A 23,642-nucleotide genomic window follows, 5' to 3' on the forward strand; every position below is an offset into this window, starting at 1 on the left:
CTGATGATAAGAGAAGCTTCACTGTAAGCGCCAGGTGAAACTCAGTTAGCTCAAAAAGACAGCGTTGCTGTATGTATGTCGGGCACCCATCATGTTCCGACCACTGGTGGGCCCACTGACCTCATTATGTCATTCCCATCAAGTGCATGATATGTTTACAATCAATATTCTCTCTAGTAGTTGAAAGTGGCCTGGGTGGTTTAATGTCCATTATTGATGGGTAGCTGTGAGGTGTACTGCAACTAACAAAGGCAACACCAAGACACTTACAATGATATCCTGTCTCGTCTTAAAGGTGCCAATATAGTGGGCATAATGCACGTCATCCATCTGCTTCAAGATAGCCGTCATGCAAGATAAATAGTGGCCCTGTAACAGACAAGGTGATTTGTAACATTACATTCATTCACAGAAATTCCCCTGACATAAAAAATAATTCTGAACTTTGAACTTTGTTCTATTCAAGCAAATGTTAACAAGTGTTTAGGAGGGGTCTTTAATCCCGGGCCTCAGGGTCCTGCATGTTTGTTATGTCTCCCTGCTGCAACACACCTGATTCAAACACCCCAAGGACCAGGATTGAAGACCCGTGCTGTATAGTTTATCTTTCCCCTTTAGGAGAAAGCATTTAGTTTTACTAATGTCTGCACTTCTCAAGGATATATTCCAGCAGCAACATCAAACTTACAATGAGGGGGGATGATCTGTCCATGCCTATGACCGTGCGATTGACCCTGCGAAGTAGGCGCTCCATTATCATCTGAACGTGTCCCCTGGTTGGACCCTGCACAAATGTAATTTGCTTAGTATAAAGTACTGTAGTATTACTCAATACTCTGGTATCCATAATAAATCAGTCAATCAATGAAATCCGGTCTTGGTACAAAGCGCGGCAATGGACACCCTGGCTTGAACATGTAGTACGTTATGTTCGTGATGAGCAATAAAGTCCAATGACAAAGCAGCGCTTGAGTTCAGGTTGGCTATCAGGTATTCCTCCCACTCACACCAGTCCAGATCTGAACGGCAACTCTGCAGCAAGAGCGCTCTTCAGAACACCCTCCAAGGGCGGTTACTCTGAGCTGCTGTTTAATACAAATACGAGCGAGCCCGAAATTATTCATACCCCTGGCCTGGGGTATGAATAATTTCGGGCTTGACTGTACAAACTAAAGTCAAAACCTATAAAGGGAGACAAGGCTATCCTTTTTTCCACCAGGCTGAACCCCATTGCACAGGTACTAAGCCAGAGGCCAACAAATTCAAACTCGCTCCCTGTCGTTCCACGTCTCAAGTTTTAATACGTAGGCTGGACTGTGGCCAAAGACTGGGACCTTCAGTCTTTAGCCACCGCCCATCTCACCCAGCAAGGGATCATCCCTTCCCTAAAGGTGAGAGTCTAGGAAGGAGTCAAAGAATAGCAACAACAAAAGTGAATACATTTGGTAATTGTGTTCGTGCTCCTTCAAAAGGAAACACATTTTCAAACACACGAGCGTAAATGCTTCTCTCTCTGCATTCACAACCACTTAGTATGTGTTTGACGGTATAGCACAAAATGTGAAGCATTTGACTATTTAAGCTTTTCTTTCATCTCTTTTATCTGCATATCTTTAAATCCTGCCCATGTATGCCTGTAATCTTGTTTTGACAAGATGCTTTTGTTATTGTATCCTGAGGTGCCAGTCATTTTGATCTGTTAGTGTGACTATTTACCACATCCTTGCGATCCACGATGTCCAACACAGTGCTAAGCAGTTGCACACAAGCCTCATAGTCGGGTTTACTGGAGTGATCATCCAGCTGTCCACTCAGCTGGTCATTGACAAGTGGCAGAAGCACATCTCGACAATCTGTGGAAACAAAGCAGAGTATAACAGGCTCCATTTCGAGTCACGGTGGGGCCTGTGACAAAGTATTCTGAGCCAAAGGCAATCATTTGTGTTTTCAATGCATCTTGTGCAAAATGTCATTATGTGGCTACCTGGCTGCATGAAAAGGTCACTCTCCACCATTTTGCACATACAGCCCAGCTTTTGACGCACAAGCTGAGAGTCGGGAATGCTCTCAATAAACTTTGAGAGCAGAATGCTGTAAAAGGAGAGTGCACTTCACTGTCTGTGTCGTAATTGGCACAGAAAAATACAGTTCACGTATTGTTTTGTTAACCTTGCAGCAACAGGATTCTGAGAAAAATCGAAGAAATAATTCACAATGCAAAAAGCATTATTACAAGATGTGCAGCCCCCCTAGAGCATTACCTTAACTCCACAGGATCAAACACAGACTGGATGTCATTAATGATGCTGGGGAGATATTTCAATATTGCTCCCTGGAAATACAGAGTGCAAGGTGTCAACAAGTTGAATACATTTAGCATTGCATTATTTTACTGACAATTTCAGGAGTTAGTGTATATAACTATTTTGCGGATTATTGATTTGCTAAAGCGTCCGTGCATTTTGATTGGCTATAATTTTGCAGTTTGGAACCTATAGCTTTTGGCAGTGGTAAAAAACAAATACAGCTCAAACCTTTATTTTCACTCCCTCGTCAAGCGGTCTGTCCATGAGAGTGTTAAAAGACAGGAACAGAGAGCGAATTGAATTGAAGAAAGCATCCCCGTCTTCACTGTTTCCATAGAACCTACAAAGGGGGATCGATCATATTACAAGGTAATCTTCCAAATTCAAAGTAGGAGTGAGAGTATGAGTGCCTCTCAGATACCTTAGGTAGAGGATCCGAGACTGGACAATAAACCTGAACAAATACTTGAGAGCCTTGAGTGCCGCATAGAGATTCTCAGTAAGGACAGGCTCCTCCACATGACCCACATAGTGGTTGAGCACCTTGGTAAGCTTCCTGAAAATGCAAATAAGGTTGACTTAAGGTCTTTTGAAAATTACACTATAAGGTAGGTGGAGAAGCACACAAATCAAGGGCGTCATTTTGGAAGCAATTCAAGGCAGTAGGGACTCACATATAAGCCAAAGTGGCACTGAAGTGCTTGTTAATGTAGGTTTCAAGGACTGGGTTAAAGTGCTGGAATTTGATGTCACCAATCAGCGTGATAATAAAAACCTGGAAAAAAAAGAGAGACCTCATAAAAGGCTGAAGAAAATGCAAATGTATCATGATGAAGTGTAGCCTTGCCAAAAGGTAAAAGATGTCTACTGCAGCTCAAATACTAACCAAGGCGTTGAACACCAGTGTGTCATAGGTGTCCTTTTCTGAAGTCTCCATCATGATGTTGAACAGAGCATCAAGAGTATCCTGGAGAAACTGTAAGTATAAAACATAAAAATAAAAAAATCCCAACACACATTGTAAAAATCTCGTTAAAAATAATCTTAAAATGGCTAGAATTAAATAGTGAATGTGACATAAGTAGCGCAGAGCACCCACTTTAACAATCTCTCCGCCTTCCACCTCCATTAGCCTCTGCAGTATCTGGTCAAGATCATCTGGGTTAGACCGCCAGTTCAACAGGCCGAGTAGATCAACTAAAGATTTGTAAAAACACATCAGGTTCAGCTGTTGAACTTTTCCAATGTGAATCACATCAAACCATCAATAAATCTCAATCTGTCCACAGAATAGAAGTCACAACATCTCAAATAAATTCATTCAATGCGGCATGGTGTGTTGCGGAGCGTTCCGATGTAAGACTAGTTTCACCTTCAAAATGACTTGTGAAAAACAAATCTTTGGATTCATAGACAGACAGAAATACCATTCTGAGTGAGTTTCGTGGAGCAAGTAAGTGTGGAAATCTGAAAGCTGTCCTTAGTGACAGGGATCGTTCCTGAATGGTGGAACTGCTTCCCTGTTTGTTTCTCCTTCTCCTCCACTTCAGCCCAGGTCCCTGGCAAGGTCAGATAAACCTTTGCATCATCTGCCCTTTTCACATCAACCTACCAAATTCATAAAATAAGGAATGAGTCTTGAGGCAAACAAATCAATGGATATTTAATTGCATAGAATTTATCATGGAGCATTCCGTAATCAATCAATCAACAAACTGTCAGTTGTGCACCGACTATGCAATTTATTTATGCAGGTGTATCGATGTCCTTTTTCTTTTAGATGAAAGTACAAATTTTAAAGACCACCTTATAGACGATGGGTTCATGTTTTCCGTCCCTGAGTGTCGTTCCATCTCCTCGCATTAGGCGGACAAATGCCATTCCAAAGGGTTTTTCTGATTTGTCCCTAGCTGAAGGATACAGAGGAGCAGAAGATGAGCTCTACGGTATTTACCATGGTGGAGGGATTACGCGTGGGTGATGGTCATACAACTCAGTCACACAACAAGTAGTAGTGACTCACAGTCCTGGGAGGATCTATGTCGAAACATCACCCTCAAGTGACAGCGGCACACGTCCTCAATGGGAATTGTTACCTTGTAGAGAGCAGACAAAAGCAGAGGGATTACATTTGCAAAATACATGATTGTATTTGCAGTTATATTATCACCGCATTCTGGCTCGGCATCTCTCCTTTAAAATTATTTCATTGCAATGGGCTGTACTAAATCCTTTTCGCAAATTAATTTAAACCACGGGATGTCATGTTCAATCCTGCATGTGGGACCATGACATAAGCTTACCTACCTTCACTGTTTCATTCCAACAGGGTTGCTTCACTTGGTAGTATATGACAGACTTGTACTCTGTAATACCATCATAACCAGCCCCAGGAAATATGGCCTTCTATAAAATGAAAATTGGAATTAACATTTAGGCTTTGCATGTACATACAAACTAGTGTCACTTGCACTGATGATAGAGGTACATATAACTAATAAACCCAATGTGTTTAAATAAACAATGGCATCTTTATATATTCCACATGAATCAATCCGATGTATTTAAAATACTTAAAAAAAAAAAAAAAACTTTACTTTAATAACCTCCAAACTGTATTTTTGGACGTTAATAAGAATGACTCCAATGTTTGAAATACTGCACTTAAAAAGAGGTTCACGCACATTACGCTGTTTAAGATAGGCAATATTTTTTTTGCATTTCAGATGTTGAAAAAAATATTTTAAATTCTTAACCCGAGACTTGCTGCCTTTCGAGCAATTATGTTAAAAAGGACATAATTATTGGTCATAATGTAGTACATGAAAGTAGAACTTTGTATGTCTTAAAATTACCAACTTGCCTGTTTTTATAATGCAAATGTATAATGTGGCAGTGGTGTTTCTCTTCCATTATTACCCATTATTTTATGGACTTGGTTATTTTAAGAATGACACACACATTCTCTCTTCAGGAGGAGGATGCAACCCAGGAGGAATCAGTGGCTCGGGTGGAAGTGCTCAGTGAAAGAGAGGTGCCTGCAAGAATTCCATTTATAACTCACTAAGTTTCAATCATCCTTGAGTGTCAGGTTGTAATGTGCCATAACTCTTGCACAGGCTTGCCTGTTTGTTTGTGTTCTGTTCACACTAATCTATGAACCCCACTTGAGTTTCTGGGAGAAAGCAGCACAACCCCAAAGTGGAGGCCTTGAAAGTGAGCTTGTGTTTGGTTGTTTGTTTATTTAGTATGCCTGCAATATTTGATTTATTTTGGTGTTTTTTTAATCCTTATGTCCGAACATGTGCAGATGTTTGCATTGTTTCTGCAATGTCTCACTTGTGAGTGTGCGGCATTCCACTTAATAAAGGGTTGAAGATGTATTTGTGTGTTATATCAATGTAACATAAAAGCATGAAGGAAATACTTTTTTTTTTTCTTAGATGAAATAAGTAGTTCTAAGTAGCTATGACTCCAGTGGTAACATTTGAGTAAAGGAGACAAGTACTTAATACAGACAAGTTGGTTTGAGTTCATTTAACTGAATTAAATTCAAATCACTTCTGTTACTGAAACAATAAACATCTGAGTCTCTTGGTGATCCGATATTTCTTTACGCTTAAATTGTTCGAGTTATTCAAACCCAAAGACATTTTTGCAAGCCATTTCCTCAAACAGATTGAGTTGCTCCAAATTTAAAATGTAGCGTGAAGTTGCACCGGAGTATAAGTCGCACCAGCCATAAAATGCCCAAAAAAGTGAAAAAAAAACATATATATGTATATAAGTCGCCCCCCAGCCCCCCACCCCCCCCCACCCAAACTATGAAAAAAAACCCTCAATTTATAGTCCGAAAATTACGGTAATGATTTGATTAATAAAATACAACTGAGTTTGTGTAACTTACGTGGTAACGTGAGTGAAAAAGAAAGATACTTCATTCAGAAGAGTTGTGTTGATTCATTTCAAACATATTGGGCTGAATGCAACATTTTAATTCCAAGTTGATTTCACTTGTGTTCGTTAAACATTATGAGTTACCTGTAAGCTAATCAAACAGTTCTGTTCGCTTATGTGAACTTTTGCAATCGGTTTCCTAAAACCATTTGAATTGAAACAACTTTTGCAGTGCCAACATACGTATATATTTAGGGGCACAAACGAAATAAAAACAAATTAAAAGGAATACAAATTAATTGGTCAAAAGACAGTCTGTGGAATATGTCATCGTACGTGGTTAATCACAATTACCAATAAATATCGTATTAAATATTGTAAATCATATTAGTAAAAAGTGCACATTTTTCCCTGGCCAATATTACCTCCATGGCATTGCCTTCATCATCATGCACGCTCAGTATGACCTCCACATTCTTGGGCGTCTTCTTTTTACCACGGTCAAATTCTCCTTGCAGCAAGGTTACATAAATATCATTCCTCACGTTACCTGGAGGAAGGAGAATAGTTGATCAGGTAAATGTGCCAACAATTTATGTACCCTACTTGCTGCTCTGTAGGCAATTGGAATGAACATGGCCTTACAGTATGTAGAACAAACAAAGACAAGTCACCTGGGAGGATGATTTCTGGGAAGCCCATTTTTCTGACGATCGCTGTGCTACGGTCCAAAAAATGTGGATAGTCCTTCCTGACCTGTGCAAGATCCCCTGGGAGCAGTTTGAGGGTCACAAACAAGCCTGCCAGCAAACATGAAAAGAAAATCAATGAGGCAGACAGCAAAACATATACTGTGGACATTCACACATGATTTATTTTACAAAATGTGAATTTAGCACAAACTCTAAAATCACAGGGGATAGAACCTATGTGAGCACTTCATTTTACCCTGGCCTTTGTGGTTGACCTCCCTCGTGGCAATGACTTTGTTAAAAACAGCAGTGAGTGGCTCATTCTCTCCTATGACTCGAGATGGGATGAGGGGAGATATGATGAGCTGCCTCTGACGGATGTAGGTCTCCATTGCTATCCTGAGAAAGTGCAGAAAGTGGAAATAAGAAAAAAGGAGTAACACAACCACAAATCTGATAGCTGACAAACAAATGGAGAGCAAAGTTTAGCAAAGGCAATGCTGGATAAGGCATCCAGTGGTAAAGGTTTGCTTCAAAATAGCTTTCTATTCGCTGACAGGAAAAAAACAGCATAACTATCACAATACAATACTACCTCATTGCAGTGAGTTAGGTCACTCCAAATATGCATTGCGTCAATTATGGGCCGGGCTTTAGAAGGGCAATCAAAAACAATCATCCAAGGTTAACAGTGTTCATATTTGATTTTATTGTCGTCAGCAATAAAGCTGAAATTTGGAGCATTAGAGCTCTGCCACGTACAAGACTGTGTCATTCTGTGTTGCATGAACCAATGACATTGAGGAGCAAATGTCCTCATTATTGCACACAAAACACTTAGTGAAATGAATTAACAAAAAGAAAAACAAAAGGCTAATGGAACTGTTGAGTGTCCTGAAATCAAGTTCAATCGATACTTAAATAGGCTAAAAAGAACTCTACCTACACTAATGTTGTATTAATATGGCGCCTGCTGGCATTATACACAAGATTTTACAGTATACATGTATACATTATAATACGCATGCACACACACAAACACACACACAGTATACGTATGAGATTAGGTGTCGTGGAAAATAAGTGCAGTCCAGGTAGTTTGAAAAAATATTTAGAAAACGGATTGATGGATGGATGGACGGACGGACGGATTTCAGACCTCTCAGTGAAAAGTTGAGACGTTTTCCTTCTTTGTATTTAGCCTTTGTTTGATCAAACATTGTGACCAGAGCAAGGCAAAAGCTTTTCCAGAACATTTCCATCAACATATGACATTTTAATAAAGTCAAAGGTACAGAAAAAGCAACATCAAAAGACTCACTGCTGAAAAGGGATGAAATGCTGTTTGTCCTCATCATCTGTTTTGCCATGAGCGATATCTGTTACATCCATCACTGCAATGAAACCAAAGCATTAAAGACGTCCCCCAGTAGCCTTTGCGGGATGCAAATAATTTCTTGTGTAGAACACAACAAAACAACAAAATATGGAAAGACTGCCACACATGGTTGTTAGCGGCATTCAAAATAGTGTTGGCGAAAATCTCATTATTTTCCCCCATCAAAAAATGTTATTCAGATGTTTTTCTTTTTCTTCTTAATTTTTTATTTTTTGACACAAACAATGATCCAAGGGAAACTTTTTTTTTATCATGTTAATGATTGCAAGACAGCCACTGTTAGAATTGTGACTGGAAGTAGTAGTGTGTTTGTGTAGGCGTAACATGACAAGCTAGAGTCTACAGAGATTAGGCATAAAGTTTGGTGTCTTTTTTTAATGTACAAGATGCTCTAATAATATTATACATAGCATACAGGCATCCGGTTAGGTGTCTTTTTTTAATGTACAAGATGCTCTAATAATATTATACATAGCATACCTAATCATACAATAACAACAATAATCAAAAATCTAGGCGGCAGCTATGAGAACTGTGACAGGACAAAATGCGTGTGTTTAATTGAAACTTCCGGCTGCACACACACAACAACTTTCTTTGCCGCCGTGGAGGATACATCAGGTTTTATGTGGGCTTTTTGGGCCGTTTACAGCCAACCATTCTGATGTCTAATTTACTGAGAAAAAAAAAGCATAACTGTCACAATGAGTTACGCACAAAGCCAATGATGGATAACAGCCCAAGAAGCACAACGCTGATCTGTCTGCTCGTTTATACTGAGACAGTTCGCATCACAAATCATGTACGGCAGATTTGGGGTAGTTTCTTGGCAAACTTGGAAAGTTTGTAAAAAGGATTGTTCGGAGACTATTGCGTTACAGTAGAGGTATTATAAGAGCATTTTGAATTATGGGGACCTATTTGGACAAACTGTTTCCTATTACTGATAACTTTGTAACCAAGTGAGTGGGTAATTGTGTCAAAAGATGGTTTTAGATCAATGAAAAACCCCATTGAGAATTTTCTTTGATTAGTGCACTTTATTATTTCTTCCAGTAGTGCCATTAGGACTATAGACGCCAGAGCAGGAATGATCTGATGATTTTGATCATCTCACACAACTAGAGTTGGATGCCGCAAAACCAAAGATCAATGTGGCTGATGTGAACTGCTCAAAAGAATACACATTATAGGACTTAATTTGTTTCTGTATTTTTCGGTGTGCGTATTCTAAAGCAAAGATAAAGAAAGAAATACAGTGCAGCGCTACTAAAACGCCATCAAATGCTGGCCAAAGCCTTGACCATAATTGACTTTCTTGCAGTTGCTCACCACCGATGCCTTGGTAGTCTGTGTTGAGCTGTGTGGAAATTACATAAAATGTACGGCATTTGAGATACTGTTTTCGAGTGTAACCACATAAAATGGAATGTTCTATACTGCGCAAAACAACATTCTGTGGTCTGTAGATGTTTCCAACAATTCCATACCTTCCATAGTTTATAAACATCAACAGCTTAAATACTTAGTGGAATTCCGTACACTCGGGGTTTAACATTCTTGTGTAGTATGTGGTAATATGATCAAAGTAGAGTGGCAACAGACCAGACTTCTTAAATTAAGATCTTCTCTCAAAGCCTTCCTGTTTTACACATCTTAAGCCATATAGTTCACTCTTAACATACATTTTGCCTTTACATCAAACAGTGTATGACTCAACTAGATTTTATTTATGGAGCACTTGAGAAAAAAATATTTTGAAATAAAATTCATTAAAATATGTGTTTAAAAAGACAATCGGTGACATGAAAACACTCCTGAACTGCTTTCTACAAATCGTAAGACCAACCTGTTACAGTTCTTATGTTGGTCACCTGCTTTTTCACCAGTGTGCTGTTGATGGACTCGTGGTTTATCAAGTTGTGATTCAATTCCCCAGAGGAGGGAAAGAAGAACCAAACTGTATTTTTCGCTCTCAGTGGCAAGTTTCATTGCCTTTTGTTTCAGAGTATACATGCTGTGTGGAGTTAATAGATGAGAGAGGAGTATGATTGAAGTTTTATATAATAGGAAGCCAGGGTGCAGGAATAAATCAACAATCTTGCGAGTGACAGCATACATGCTGGCTGCAGCTTGATGGTTGACTACACAAACAATCTCCTTTTTCTAACAACTTGTCCGTTGGTGAGTAACCTCGTCTCCTTACATGCATTTTTTTTTTTTTTTTTAAATCGGATCAATGAAAGGAAAATTGGACTTGCTGACAATGGGAACCATCAGACAGAATGTTTTGAATAATCCAGCGGTTTCCAAATGTGTTTTTTTTTTTTTCTCCCAAAAGTATAGTAACTGCTACTGAGTGTGATTGCTAATGCTTACTTTATTTTAGAGTTTTCTGCGCAGTCTTTTAAAGTCTGGTTAGTTGTAAAAACGCAGGAGATAATATTACACATTGTCAACAAGCAATAAACAAATGGACTGATCAATGAACCAAAACCAGAACTAATAAGAAGGAAGCCGCTTTGAGCTAAAAGTAGTTTTTGGCCTCTCTGTGAAGTTTTTCTTCATGCACAGCTCCACCTGTTTTCCTTCAATATGCATATTTATGTTTTTCTCCTCAAATTTGGAAAAGCATCCAGACAAAATATTCCACCAGACAGAGTTTTCCTAATCTCCTTTTAACAAAATTCTGATGGTTCATAAAAGTTCATAACTTATAAGTGTTTTATTTTCCTGGCAGAAATATATAATGTGTCTACCGAGTTAGACACGTTTTATGTCCGTAGTTTCATCCCAATTGCTGTGAAGAATGCATTTTACCACTAACTGTCAGGCCAAATGCAAAAACAGGGTTGCTCAACTCATTTCCTGACGTCCTTCATTCTGTATTTTCTAGGTCATAAAACAGGTGTTGCCATTTAAATTCAGCACATGGTTCCCTAACTTTCCACATTAGTACAATTCCAAAGAAACTGCTAGACAAAGAAATGCCATTTTTATTGTTGAATGGTTTGTGAATTGGATAGATAGAGTAATATTAGACTGTATGTAAATGAGCCTCACCAGCCACACCAAATGGTCTCCTCAGTCCACCTGTTTGTTTCTTCCCCTCTTTGAGTTCCATGCTTCCAACTCTGATGATCTGACACACTAGGTAGAGACGCTGTCTCATCAGGTCACTTCTGCTAAGCTCCTGGATGTCAAAAAGTCAAATAATACAGATTTCGGGGTATATTTCGTGGAAAACAGTATGTCAGCGAAGCTTATGTGCAGATAAGTAATATTAAATGGTGAACCCTTCCATCGGCGTGTGTTGTTTTGGATGACTTTGTAAGTCAAGATAGTCATGATTTCCTTTGAGAAGCTGGAAATAAATCTCTTCTTGCGATGTCAGGGTATAAAATACTTCAATAAAAATTCAACATTGTGCTTAAACAGCATTCCCAATAGTAGCTGAAACACGTATGCAAATATCTTAAAGTCATGATTTTAAAGATGAAAGATGTACAAGGAATGAGAACTCAGACAGCTCAATTTTTAGGAAACAAGCAGCTATTCTGTAGCAAATTCTCCTTCGTGTCAGTTTTCAGTAGGTTTTGCATTATTTTGGTTTGAAACTACAGTAATAGTAATACCAGGATGGGATTTGTTTACCGTGAAGAGTGCTGGTAAGTTGTTGAGTTTTTCAATTTCTTTAGGCAACCCCTTACTGCCCCACCGCACCAGGAAGTTCTCACTGTATGAAAACACAGAAACATATGATGCAAATACAGTATGTCCTTATAGTAGGCTAGAACCTTTAATTCCCAAAATATGAGTGGCATTTATTTAACTACAAGCTATGGTGTAGTCAACACATTGACAAGTTGACTAATCGGTTCAAACCCAAGTGCTAATGTGCCTGTGTTTTATGCGGAGTAGATTCACAAACAAATTGGTGTGTAATTTGGCAACTTGGTGATGAGGTGCCATTTTTATGAGTGGAAATACAATATATACTATTGGTGTTTTAGTGGAGGTTCCTTTCACACTTGTGTTGTTCTTCAAGAGTTCAGATTCTGCCTTAAAACAGTTTTACCCTTAGTCATCACGGCAACGAAAAGCTGAACTTCCATCAGCACCCTTTGTCACAACTGGCTGCTTTTAAGAGGGCTTTAAAAAGAGGTTGTTTAGTGTGCTATAGAAATCCTATTAGGACACCTGTGAACGGTTTTTATTTGTGATGGAAAAAAAAACAACGTCTCCTTTCAGTGAAAAAGTGACATGAGTCACAGAAAGCCATTTTTTTCAACAGTCATATTGCAAAAAGATCTGCTAAATTTATTTCATAACGCTTTAGTCCGTATGAAAGATCATCAAATAAGCTGCAATCTACATGGTTATGGCCTGTGAAATCCTTATTCCCGTTTATACACATCTCATTTGCTTGTCCTTGCATCAAGTGAAGCGGGTTTAGTATATACAAGTATTGTAGTATTTTTTTCTATTTACTGCATTAGAAAAAATGAAACATATTACTGATAATTTTCTGGTGGCATGAATCTATAATCTTGACGATGCAGCAGTTTTGAGTCTTAAATTATTCACCAATATTTCTATGTCCATTGTATATTATATTATCCCTCCATTTTCTATACCGCTTGTCCCCACGGGGGTCGCAGGGGTGCTGGAGCCTATCCCAGCAGTCATCGGACAGTAGGCGGGGGACACCCTGAACCGGCTGCCAGCCAATCGCGGGGCACACAGAGACGAACAACCATTCGCACTCGCACCTAGGGACAATTTGGAGTACTCAATCGGCCTACCAGGCATGTTTTTGGTATGTGGGAGGAAACCGGAGTGCCCGGAGAAATCCCACGCGGGCACAGGGAGAACATGCAAACTCCACACAGGGAGGGCCGGAGGTGGAATCGAACCCGCACCCTGCTAACTCAAATTGCCCCTAGATGTGAGTGTGAATGGTTGTTCGTCTCTATGTGCCCTGCGATTGGCTGGCAACCTGTTCAGGGTGTCCCCCGCCTATTGCCCGATGACTGCTAGGATAGGCTCCAGCATGCCCACGACCCCTGTGGGGACAAACGCTACAGAAAATGGATGGATGGATTATATTATATTCCAGTGAAATTTTACATTACAGTCACTCTCTGTTTTTGACAAATTTTAGACCATTAGATGGAATCACTTTCTCCACCAATCCACATTAGGTCAAAATTAACCTTGGCGTTTCACTATACAGTTCAGAGAGAAGAGGAGAGGAGCCAACCTGATAAATTCTGACTGATCAGGGTCATAAAGAGACATTAACAGCTCAGCATCTTCTCCAATGTTGCATACAAAGTTTTTCAGGTTCATGAGGAGACTGTAAGTATGAACAGAACTGAAGAGAGCCTGGCGCCTCATGTGCTGATTTTGTAACCGTGTCTGCAAAAACAAAAAAAAGACATATCAGCAAAAACACAATTGCTTAACAGATATGGAGACAAATAACATATGACAATGAATTTACATGCCTTCTCCTCTTGTATCCTGTCATCAACGCTACGGGATGCAGTCTCATGAGCACGGAACAGACTGACAGTGCTTGTAAAGTCTGGATCCAGTGTGTTTCCTGCTTCATCTCGCACCACCAGATCCAAGCCCAGAATCCTGAACGGCACAGTACCACATGGGTTAAGAGATTGTCACATAGTTTATAATGGTGTCATAGGGCGAACTATGGTAGGGCAGTTAGTCAACAAGATTCATACCGGTTTCCATAGTCAATCTTGGCAGTGACTTTCTTTTTGAGTTCTACAAGGTCATCTTTCGGTAGTGTTCCTGACACTATCTGTGATCGATATTCTATTAGACTGTAGGCCATCTGCTGAACACTCTTGAACAGGGAGGCTTTGTTTGCCTGTCACACAAAAAAAACAAAAACAGGTAACGTTGCAATTTACTATTCTACTTTCAAGAAAAAAAAGTGGAAAATATTATAACACAAATGTGTGCAGAAAGAAACGGAGTAGAGTGAACCTACCACAAAGAGCTTGTGCCATATCTGTGCCCATTCCCTCAGAGTAGCCCCGAGCTCCTGCACCAGTGGTAAATCTGCTGGAATAATTATTTCCTGCTGGCTAACAGCCACAAAAGCAGAATAATAGGATATTGGAAAAGTGGCTCATTGCTCACTGAGCGTATTGTATCATTTGAACAGGCACAAAAGTATTTGTATACATGATAAATAGATGAATGGTTTCCTTTCACAGCCGAGAAAATCATTTCTCAACCTACAGTTAAGATGATTATGAATGCACTTGTATGTCACTGGCGGTGTGGCAAAGCAAGGGCAAAGTGTATTACAAAATGACATTGATATGTGAGCTTACCCTATCCCCTCAACGGAAGCTTCCTTTAAGTGGATGTACGAAGATGGAAAAATTCCCTGAGGAAAGAATCAAACACTTTAATGAGCCAAAAAAAGGCATTCAGTTTTTCTAGACAACGGTCACTCACATAACTCAAATTTATTTATTCATTTATTTTCTCTCTGCCCTGTACATTTTAATCCTGATGTTTGCAGTTCACTGGTCCCTTGATGCTAGACTTTATTAAGAACTAGGGAGACCAATTATTGGCCAGGCTGATATCCTGCATTTTGACCAAAATCAGAATCAGCCTTTTTTTTTTTTTTTTTCTTTCAAATCTGACAGCATATAAAGATTAATTTGTTCCTCTTTACTTCTGGGAATTCTTTATTTAAATCTTCAGTTAACTTTTTAAGAGATGCTTCTGATCCTGGGAACTCTGCACTGGGGATGTAATGATTCACTCAAACCCCAATTCAATTAGATCTGCAATATGAATGATTCATCAAAAGATATATTTATTCTAGCATCTCCTTTTTGTCCTTGTTACAAGCAGTAACATTGAGGGATGGAGGGATTCAACTTCACGACAAACAGACAACAATCCATCAATACTGATACTTGTTTTTTCCATGTGCTGTGAATGCACCATAGCATTGGACGTTGTGTTCAAAGACCTGATAGGGAAAAAATAGCTGCCCCGACATGCGCAAGATGAGATTGTTTCCCAAAAAGTCCCAATTTATTTAGTTGAACTCTTTTTAAGTGAAAATTGAAAAATTGCCTTATTTTACAAAAGTTGTTCCCCATTTAACGACCCGAAAACACGGGGTGTAATTATTTGACCCAATTATGCAAAAGTTGCTATCAAGAGATTCCAACCGTGCTCGGGACCAGCTCTCATGTGATCTGGATGAAAACCAACTGGAAGACGAAAAAACACTTTCTTCTGCACATCAAAAAATGTATATATGGCTGATAAAAAAACAAAACAAAACAAAAAAACAAGGACTTCTAAGCAGAGTTGAAGGCTAATGTCGCAGAGTTGAAAAAGTCCATGGAGTAGAAAAACGCTCAATTGGAGGGGATAAAAATGGAGCTGTATGCTAGGGACCCATATTTCAGAAATAAAACCCTGGTGTAATTAATATTTCCAGTTTCACGGTCGATCTCTACGGCCGGGCAACTTAGACTATTACGAGACTTGTACAATCATAAACATACTTGTCCCTTTGATATGATCTTAAAACTTTAGGGAAAGATCTTCAGGAATATTTGGAAATGATAAAACAGTCCATTTGTGGCCCTTATTAACTTCAGAAAAATGATGTGCTAATGATTTGCATACCTTATGTGATTTCTCTCGTAGTGTGTATCCCCGATACCAGCCTGAGGAGATTTAAATGAATAAAGAATCACATTGCACAGAGACGACAGAGAGTAAGGGAGTATTGACGGTCTTAGTTTCGGGACAATTTTCAAGACTACACACTCAGTCTCATTATTACACAACATGTTTAATGACAGCTTAACTCATCTCATGCATCAGCTTGCTCAGACAGAAAAGACAGATGTGTTGCGACCTGCTGCGTGCTCAGACTCACTTACCTTCCAGTTTCTCTAGTATGTGCACAGTATCCCCAACTTGTAAACATAGTTCCAGTTCACCGTGGGGATCGTAATTGTAGATCGCTGAAAGGACAAAATTAAAAAATGAATCAAAGGAAAACTGGCTGAGCCTGCGTAGTTGCCATCTTTTGATTTATTCTCCCTCGGTTTCCTCTAACAGCAAACTGTGAAGTTGAGGCCATATTTTGGAATTGAAATGACGCCTTAAGTTAACAGTCTTGTGAAGAGACTGGGTAGGTAGCTGCCAGCTTGAGTCAATGCTCAAAAAACTGTCTTTATGGCCTCATTTTTCTTTTGATCAATATTTCCACCCTGTAGTTTCTCCCAGCTGACCCACTGGTGAACCCTAAACTTTCCTGTAATCACTCTGCTCAACTATTATCACGAAGGTGACCCTGTCTGTGCTTATTAAACCACCGCCATTACAGAGTCATGGGCACGATCAAGTGAGAATGCATGCGCAGGCAAATATATACACATAAGTGTATTTTAAAGAAAACACAATAGCTAGCTAGCTTGTCATAACTGAAGGGAGCTGCAGGAGCATGCAGCCTGTCAAGCACAGAACTATGAGCAGCGATATGTCTCAACTTGCATGTGCTGGAGGCTACATTTCACAGTGCACCTTGACTAATGTAATCACACTTTGGTCTGTAGAACACATTTTCACCAAAAAATGAATGATTCAATTTGTGTCTCTCTCTGTGCGAGTTTTAAAACCTTTACACAGATTTTCAAGGCCAATAAATTTTAAAGTGTCTGCGTCACCTACTCCGGAGCACTTGTAATACATCATAATATTATTATCTATTAGGATATTATGACTGACGCTTAGCTGTGAAATGCCTCGTCTAAAATAAATCCTGAATGGAGCATGAGGTTAGCAGCAATACTAACAATATCATGATGACATTTCTATCTAGACATTTCTAAAATGTCATCATATTTGACCAAGCCATTCAACGCTAAAGTTTTAGGGATAACGGCACACTGTGGTCGGAACTGCATCCCACTAATCACATCTCCTTTAAGAATGTGTTCATTTCGTAAGTTGAGTGAGTTCAGACCATGGAGAATGACAATTACTACATTTATATTTGGATGAATACAATAGTTCATTATTTTCACTTTTTCGGTGAAGCCCTAATTTGGTACACTTGCACTGGGTACATTTGATATTTGGCAACAAACAGTTTGCATCCACTACACTAATAGGCAATGCTGCCCTCTTTAGCTCATTTTGCAGTGGGGGTTCATTAATTGATTCTTGCTAATTGGTACAGGCTGATTGATAAAACGTATGACGCTACAGCTCAAAAAAAAAAAAACATAGTATTTGCACAAAGATCTGACTCAGCTCCAGTGATACTGTGAATAATGTAGTTTCAGTCATACTGCAGTAGCTTTCACAAATCAGATTTACAGCGGTATTGCGATGTAGTCGGCAAATAAACTTAATGTGTTCTCATCTATGTTCAAGGTCATCTGATAGGGCTGCACAGTAAAATAGAATGTCACTTTAAAAGATGGCATATTTTACTACATTTTTTCCCCAAGTATGTACTTTGTGAACACTTCAGCAAATAAGATTCTGACTTCATACATTTTATTTGTCACCCCAAGCTGTAGTTTATTGTCAAACTGACATGTAAAACAATTGATTAAACAACAAACCTACATGCTATTGGTCATACAGTAAAAGCCAGACATGCTAATCAAAATTAGCAACAATGTTACTGTAAATTTGAAACCTTCAAACAAAACAAGGAGCATCCCTGGGGATGTATACTTCTGTTTTTGTACTATTTAATGAGGATGCGATAAACAATTGCACATCTGCACTGAATATTAAAGTCTTCAGCAAACCAATGGGGGATGTGCGTTTCCATAGCAACTATAACAACAGTTTGGGTAAGGGCAGGGAGGGGTGGTCAGCTATGGCAACTCTGAAGGGACAAGTATGGTTTACACACGACAATGTGTCACAGTGTATCTTGCTTATAGAAATGCACTCAACAACAAAAATACTCGTACAGAAAGAGAACACGTGTAAGAGAACAGATTGATTAGGACCAAATGAAGAGTGTTGGTAGTAACTAGGTAATTACAGTATAACTATTTATTGTTATAGTTGTACAGTATAACTATTCATTTGTTTCTCTTTCTGACATGTTTTACATTTTTTATGGAAAGCACTTTGAATTGTCTTGTGCATATAATGTGCTATACACATCTTTCAATTGAAAGTCCCAGCAGTTTAATTTGCTTTTGGTGACTGAGGTGCAGGGTGTGCGTGGTTGTTAGTCGATCCGTTCAGGGTTTACCCCGCCTAACACCCTAAAATGGGCTTCAGCACCCCCATGACCCTCCTAAGAATAAGAGATTCCGAAGATAAATGAATGAACTTGTAATCCGTCGCGCTCCCCACCGCACTGTACTACTGTGTGGAAATTGTGATCTTGTAGCAAGTTAGTTCACTTTCATGGGTTTATTTAAGCTTCATTGGACATGGCTCCCAGAAATCTGTACTAGATATGCTATGATAATATCAAATGAAATCTTTCTATTGAGCTAAAAAGTAGTTTCCCAAAATCGGGAAAGATATGACTAATCAGACAGATGACAAGATGTTGTTTACAGTCTGATGTCTTTTTTTAGGATTAAGAATGATTAAGTAATTCCGGTCTTTTTCTGATGCCAAAGGCAGGAGAACAGTCAGTACCTTTGAATGTCACACCGGTTGAGATCTAAAAGGATTAACATGAAAATTCCTCAACGTCACCCATGAAGCACACGATGAGATCTCACCAAAAAGTCGTGATGTTTGTTCTTGCAGACCGCGCCATACATAAACATGCGTAAAATGTTTTGAGCTGCAATGGCAGATGGTCAGTACGGCAGAGGCAGGATGAGCAGTGACATTAAAGCATGCAATGTTTTGGCCTCCAAACCACACAGATAGATGCAGGACACATTTTCGGGACATTAAGGACTCATGTGATAAGCAACACAGCTGCTGCACAGCAGACACTTTTTTTTTTTTTTATTTTTGCAGAAGGGCGCACCTATGCACAAAGTAATTATGCCGACAGGGAAGGATTTCTAACTTGGACAACAGATGCACGGATTTGCCTTGAAGGTGTAGGACGAGCAGTCTGCACACACACACATACACACACACACACACACACACAGGTATCAAGGCCACACCTTAAACTAAAAGCACTAAGTGGTAAAGTCCAAGCGATTGCAAACTCTTCCCTATTGTGTAAACGGTTACAATCCCGCTTGTTGCCCTTTTGTTTCACCCTGCAGGAGCTCTAGAAGGTTTTCTAACGGAATATAAAATTCATGAGTACAGAAACTTCTATATCGGCTCAGTGAGATTAGAATTTAGAATGGTTGGCATGCCCACTGAAATCCAGAATCCTTTCCCATCGTTCAAAACAGCCTTAGGAAAGTTCTCTTATGGAATTTATAAGAAGGAAATATTTTCATCCACCACGTAAACAACATCACAGTCACCGTAAATCTAGGTTTCTTTTCCTCTCTTTTCAAGTGACTTTACTTTGCTGGGACTTCACGCGATCGAACTTTCAAACGGTACAACAAACGTGAGCCCCACTTGACTTGTTTGGAAAACTTACCCACGCCGTACTTCTCTTTCTTGGTGGGAACCCAGCGTGTCATGGCGTTGCGATGGTGGGAAACAAAACAAAAAAGATTTCTCTAAATAAATAAATAACTATTTACAATGGGATAAACGAGGGTGGGTAATACACTTTTCCTGCTCGTCCCGAAAAGTCTACTACAGTATTTCCGCCATCATGCCTGCTGTAAGAGGAGGGGAAAGTGTGCAAGGAAGGGGCTGGACGGAGGGGGGTGCGCAAGGGAAAATATTCGGAAAACTCTTATTCATTTGCTCACTGGAGGGTTCATTAAACAATTGCGGTCTGCAATGTTGTACAATTAAATGTAGTGCATCTCGAAAGGGGTACATTTATTATGTAGACGGCCGGTCATTTTCATAAAACAGATGTCACTGGAGTTCCTTTTGAAAATCAAGTAATTTTACTGGTAAGAGTACCGTTTTTTTCCGTGTATAGTGCGCAAAATTTAACTAATTTATTGTCCTAAAATCTGGGGTGCGTATTATACATGGGTACAAAAAAAATATATATATATTTTTTTTTAATTTTCTTTTTTTATTTTTTTTATTTTTTTTTTAAAGAAAGTCATGGTACAACAAAACCAACAACAGGATTGACCGACAAAGTCGTGGAACAAAAAGACAGGGTGACGGTACCAAAGACAGGAACAGAATGACAGTAACACATGCAATGATCCAACGGTGAGCGAGGGGCAGACAGGACTTAAATACAAAACACGTTACATCGATTGAGGTGACACAGGAAGAGAGGGGCGACGCGAACAGAAACTATGGCAACCTAGACACATAGCAAAACTGGGGACGAGACATGACAAATCTCCCCCGAAATAAAACTCACCTTTCTTCTTGTTTGTTGTCAATCGCGCATCGCATTCAGCCATCGTGCCCAACACACTTAGTCAAAAAAATCCATAATTGACGACACATCGTTTGATGCGATGGTGCAATCCTTGATGGTGTGTTATTGTCAAATATTGTTTGTTTTTAATCTCCATCGCGGACCGGACGTCATACGGAGGCCGCCATTACAGATGCGCAGAACGTATGCGCAAGACACGTCAGCTATATTAAGAGCGAGATATGTTTTCTTCCTATTAGTTTCAATTCACAGTTTAATTAGCAGTTTCAATCAGCAAATAACAAAATGCGTATTACAGGTAATATTTCATTTCACAACACTTTGCCTTGTTCCTTTCGTCTCTGCTGTTCATTTCAAACACGCTCCATACGACCGCAATGCTCTTGTATCAGACGCTCGCTCGATCACCTGCTAGTTTGCTGTCTGTCACAATGTACCCTACACAAATCCGAAACATTTGTTGCGGCTCCGAGTCACGACGAGGGGCAAGTTTTGGTTTCCAAGGGTGTTTTTATTCCTCCTCAACGTCTCTCCCATACAGAGCCGCCTCTTTCCCGTGCGCGCACGGAGCGCGGTGGTGCGTTTACGGGCAGTCGGAGAAATCAACGCCAACAAAAAAAATTACATCCAGCCTAGTTAAGACCATACCAAAGACTATAAAAATGGGACCCATTGCCTCCCTGCGTGTGTGACGATCATTGGGACTTAAAAAAAAAAAAAAATTAAAATGTTTTTTTTTTAAATTCATAAAAATTGGGTGCGTATTATACATGGGTACAAGCTTTTTTCCAGCATCAGCATGCCATTCTTAGGGTGCGTACTATACATGGGGGCGCACTATACACGGAAAAAAACGGTATTTGGATTTTCGGCAGTCGTTCATTCAAATGGTAATATTTTATTCTAAGACAAAAAAAAAACATGTTTGAATGGAAAGTTCTTGACATAAGAACGAGAAATGTCTGCACGAAAGGGTGTCAAACCCAAGGCCCGTGGGTCAGATCTGGACTGCGACATATTTCTATGTGGCCTGCAAAAGTAAGCCAAGCGTGTCAACTTCCATGAAAAAAACTAAACCACAATTTCATCTAGTAACTTGAACAAGAGTTTAACAGTTATCCTTGACTCTAGATTACTAGTTACCCCATTATTTTTGGTCTATTGTACTGTACGTATAAGTCATAATAAGAAGTGTTTCACATGCATAACGACCCTCAAAGGGAAACTATAACTACAATGTTGCCTGCAATCTTTTTTTCTTTTCACACAAAATGTTATCACAGATTACATCACAAATTAATTAGATGTCTTGATTTGATTGAAGAGTTTGTCCTTAATGACAAAGATGAATAGCGAAACTTTGCACCCTATCAAAAACCATGATGAACACCACATTCGCTATATCCGCTAAAACTTAAAAGTATTGGTCGCTCAGTGATATATTATATGTGAGATTATATTATATTTTCATGTCCATGATTTTTCTAATTATTGTGTGAAATAATTAACATATTCGAGGTCATTTGAGTGAATCTGTTATTTATGTGTATCAAATTGCGAGTCCACATCAGTAATCAGTTGTCACCCCTGATAAGGGGGAGGGGACTTCATTAATTATCCTCACAATTAGTCTCCATAGTAATCATCCCACCAAGCAAATAATAATGTTGAAGACTTAAGTTAATGGAATTTTTTTTTAGGTTAAACGCTTACCTTATGCTTCCCTATAGTGTAATTTTAGTGGCACAGATTTTAGCAAAGACAAGAGTCATTTGAAGCTCTGATTGGTCATAAAAACAATATTGTATTTAATTTCAAATGCAACACCATCATAATGAAAAACACATGCATTTTCTGATATTTGGAAAACAGTTACCTGTTATACACAGATAGGCATTTCCACTGCAACACAGTGAAAAGAGCATGCAAGCATGGGCAAAGCAGTTGTGTTGAGTTTGTCTTTTATGGTGCCATTTGCTTAATGCCTCCGCACCATAGCTGGAATTATTACAAGACACACTCGATAGTCTTTTCTGTGTTTCGTGAAGTAGTAATTTACAGCTGTTGGCAGAGAGCTGGTTGACCACTCAGCCTTTTGTTTGCATGTGTGTGTGTGCATGTGTGTGTGTGTGCATGTGTGTGTGTGCATGTGTGTGTGTGCATGTGTGTGTGTTTCCGGCTGCCAAATGGTGCCATCAGTATGTTTAGTCAGCCAATGCTTTCTTGTTCTCTCAGACAGGTCAGAGTTCTTTTTCACATCTATTGAGTGATCTGTTTTAAAATACAGCCAATGCAATTAGGAAGGCTACATATGTTTAAAAATTTGTGGATGCTGCTTTTGAATAGTTTTTTTTCCAAAGGACAGAGCCAATATACTGATGGAGAAATATTAGACAAAAGTTAAGCCATAATATTAGATAAAAAGCACGTATCTTAATACACATTCAAAAAAAAAACTCTTTTTAATTTGTACATTTCCACTACTCATAGATATCATAAGATGGAAGTAATCGTTTCAAAATGTTCTTGTTCCTGTCAATATTCAGCAAATAATACATCTATTTCAAAGGAACTTGGTAGACCACAGTTATGGCATAACCGCAGTTCTTTGAGTATTATATTTAGTAATCTAGGTATTTCTTTTAGGGTTTACTTCGAGACAGGATTTCTGTGACCTATTTCTGACTGATCTGAAGGTGTTTGCAAGTAGTGAGAATATATTGTGAGGGTATATAAAACTTTCTTACCCTTTTCACCTGAAAACCTTTTTTTTACCCCCAAATTTTATGTATTTACTTGCACTAAACCTCAAATTTAAGGATGTAACTTCATAGAAGGTTATG

General features: G+C 39.1%; 1 protein-coding gene across 3 annotated transcripts in view; it reads right to left on the minus strand.

The window, feature by feature from the left end:
- The window catches only part of dock5 (dedicator of cytokinesis 5), a 31,105-nt gene extending 10,979 nt beyond the window's left edge, over positions 1-20,126 (minus strand). For all 3 annotated transcript variants that reach the window (XR_009714393.1, XM_061277994.1, XM_061277993.1), the window contains exons 1-28: positions 19,918-20,126; positions 16,250-16,333; positions 15,990-16,030; positions 14,663-14,718; positions 14,314-14,410; positions 14,042-14,190; positions 13,805-13,940; positions 13,558-13,715; positions 11,949-12,030; positions 11,358-11,487; positions 8,217-8,289; positions 7,152-7,294; positions 6,878-7,003; positions 6,629-6,753; positions 4,614-4,712; positions 4,330-4,402; positions 4,113-4,216; positions 3,734-3,914; positions 3,406-3,503; positions 3,193-3,282; positions 2,981-3,081; positions 2,728-2,862; positions 2,535-2,646; positions 2,262-2,332; positions 1,985-2,091; positions 1,717-1,853; positions 689-784; positions 271-369 (exon numbers count right to left, since the gene is read on the minus strand). Coding sequence is in view for 2 of the 3 variants with exons in the window: in XM_061277994.1 (XP_061133978.1) it covers positions 271-369; positions 689-784; positions 1,717-1,853; positions 1,985-2,091; positions 2,262-2,332; positions 2,535-2,646; positions 2,728-2,862; positions 2,981-3,081; positions 3,193-3,282; positions 3,406-3,503; positions 3,734-3,914; positions 4,113-4,216; positions 4,330-4,402; positions 4,614-4,712; positions 6,629-6,753; positions 6,878-7,003; positions 7,152-7,294; positions 8,217-8,289; positions 11,358-11,487; positions 11,949-12,030; positions 13,558-13,715; positions 13,805-13,940; positions 14,042-14,190; positions 14,314-14,410; positions 14,663-14,718; positions 15,990-16,030; positions 16,250-16,333; positions 19,918-19,960 (2,946 nt within the window). In the remaining variant the exon portion in view is untranslated. The remainder of the gene's footprint in view (positions 1-270; positions 370-688; positions 785-1,716; positions 1,854-1,984; positions 2,092-2,261; positions 2,333-2,534; positions 2,647-2,727; positions 2,863-2,980; positions 3,082-3,192; positions 3,283-3,405; positions 3,504-3,733; positions 3,915-4,112; positions 4,217-4,329; positions 4,403-4,613; positions 4,713-6,628; positions 6,754-6,877; positions 7,004-7,151; positions 7,295-8,216; positions 8,290-11,357; positions 11,488-11,948; positions 12,031-13,557; positions 13,716-13,804; positions 13,941-14,041; positions 14,191-14,313; positions 14,411-14,662; positions 14,719-15,989; positions 16,031-16,249; positions 16,334-19,917) is intronic.
- Positions 20,127-23,642: the final 3,516 nt, after the last annotated feature.

This window comes from Syngnathus typhle, linkage group LG5 (assembly GCF_033458585.1).
Source record: "Syngnathus typhle isolate RoL2023-S1 ecotype Sweden linkage group LG5, RoL_Styp_1.0, whole genome shotgun sequence".
NCBI lineage: Eukaryota > Metazoa > Chordata > Actinopteri > Syngnathiformes > Syngnathidae > Syngnathus > Syngnathus typhle.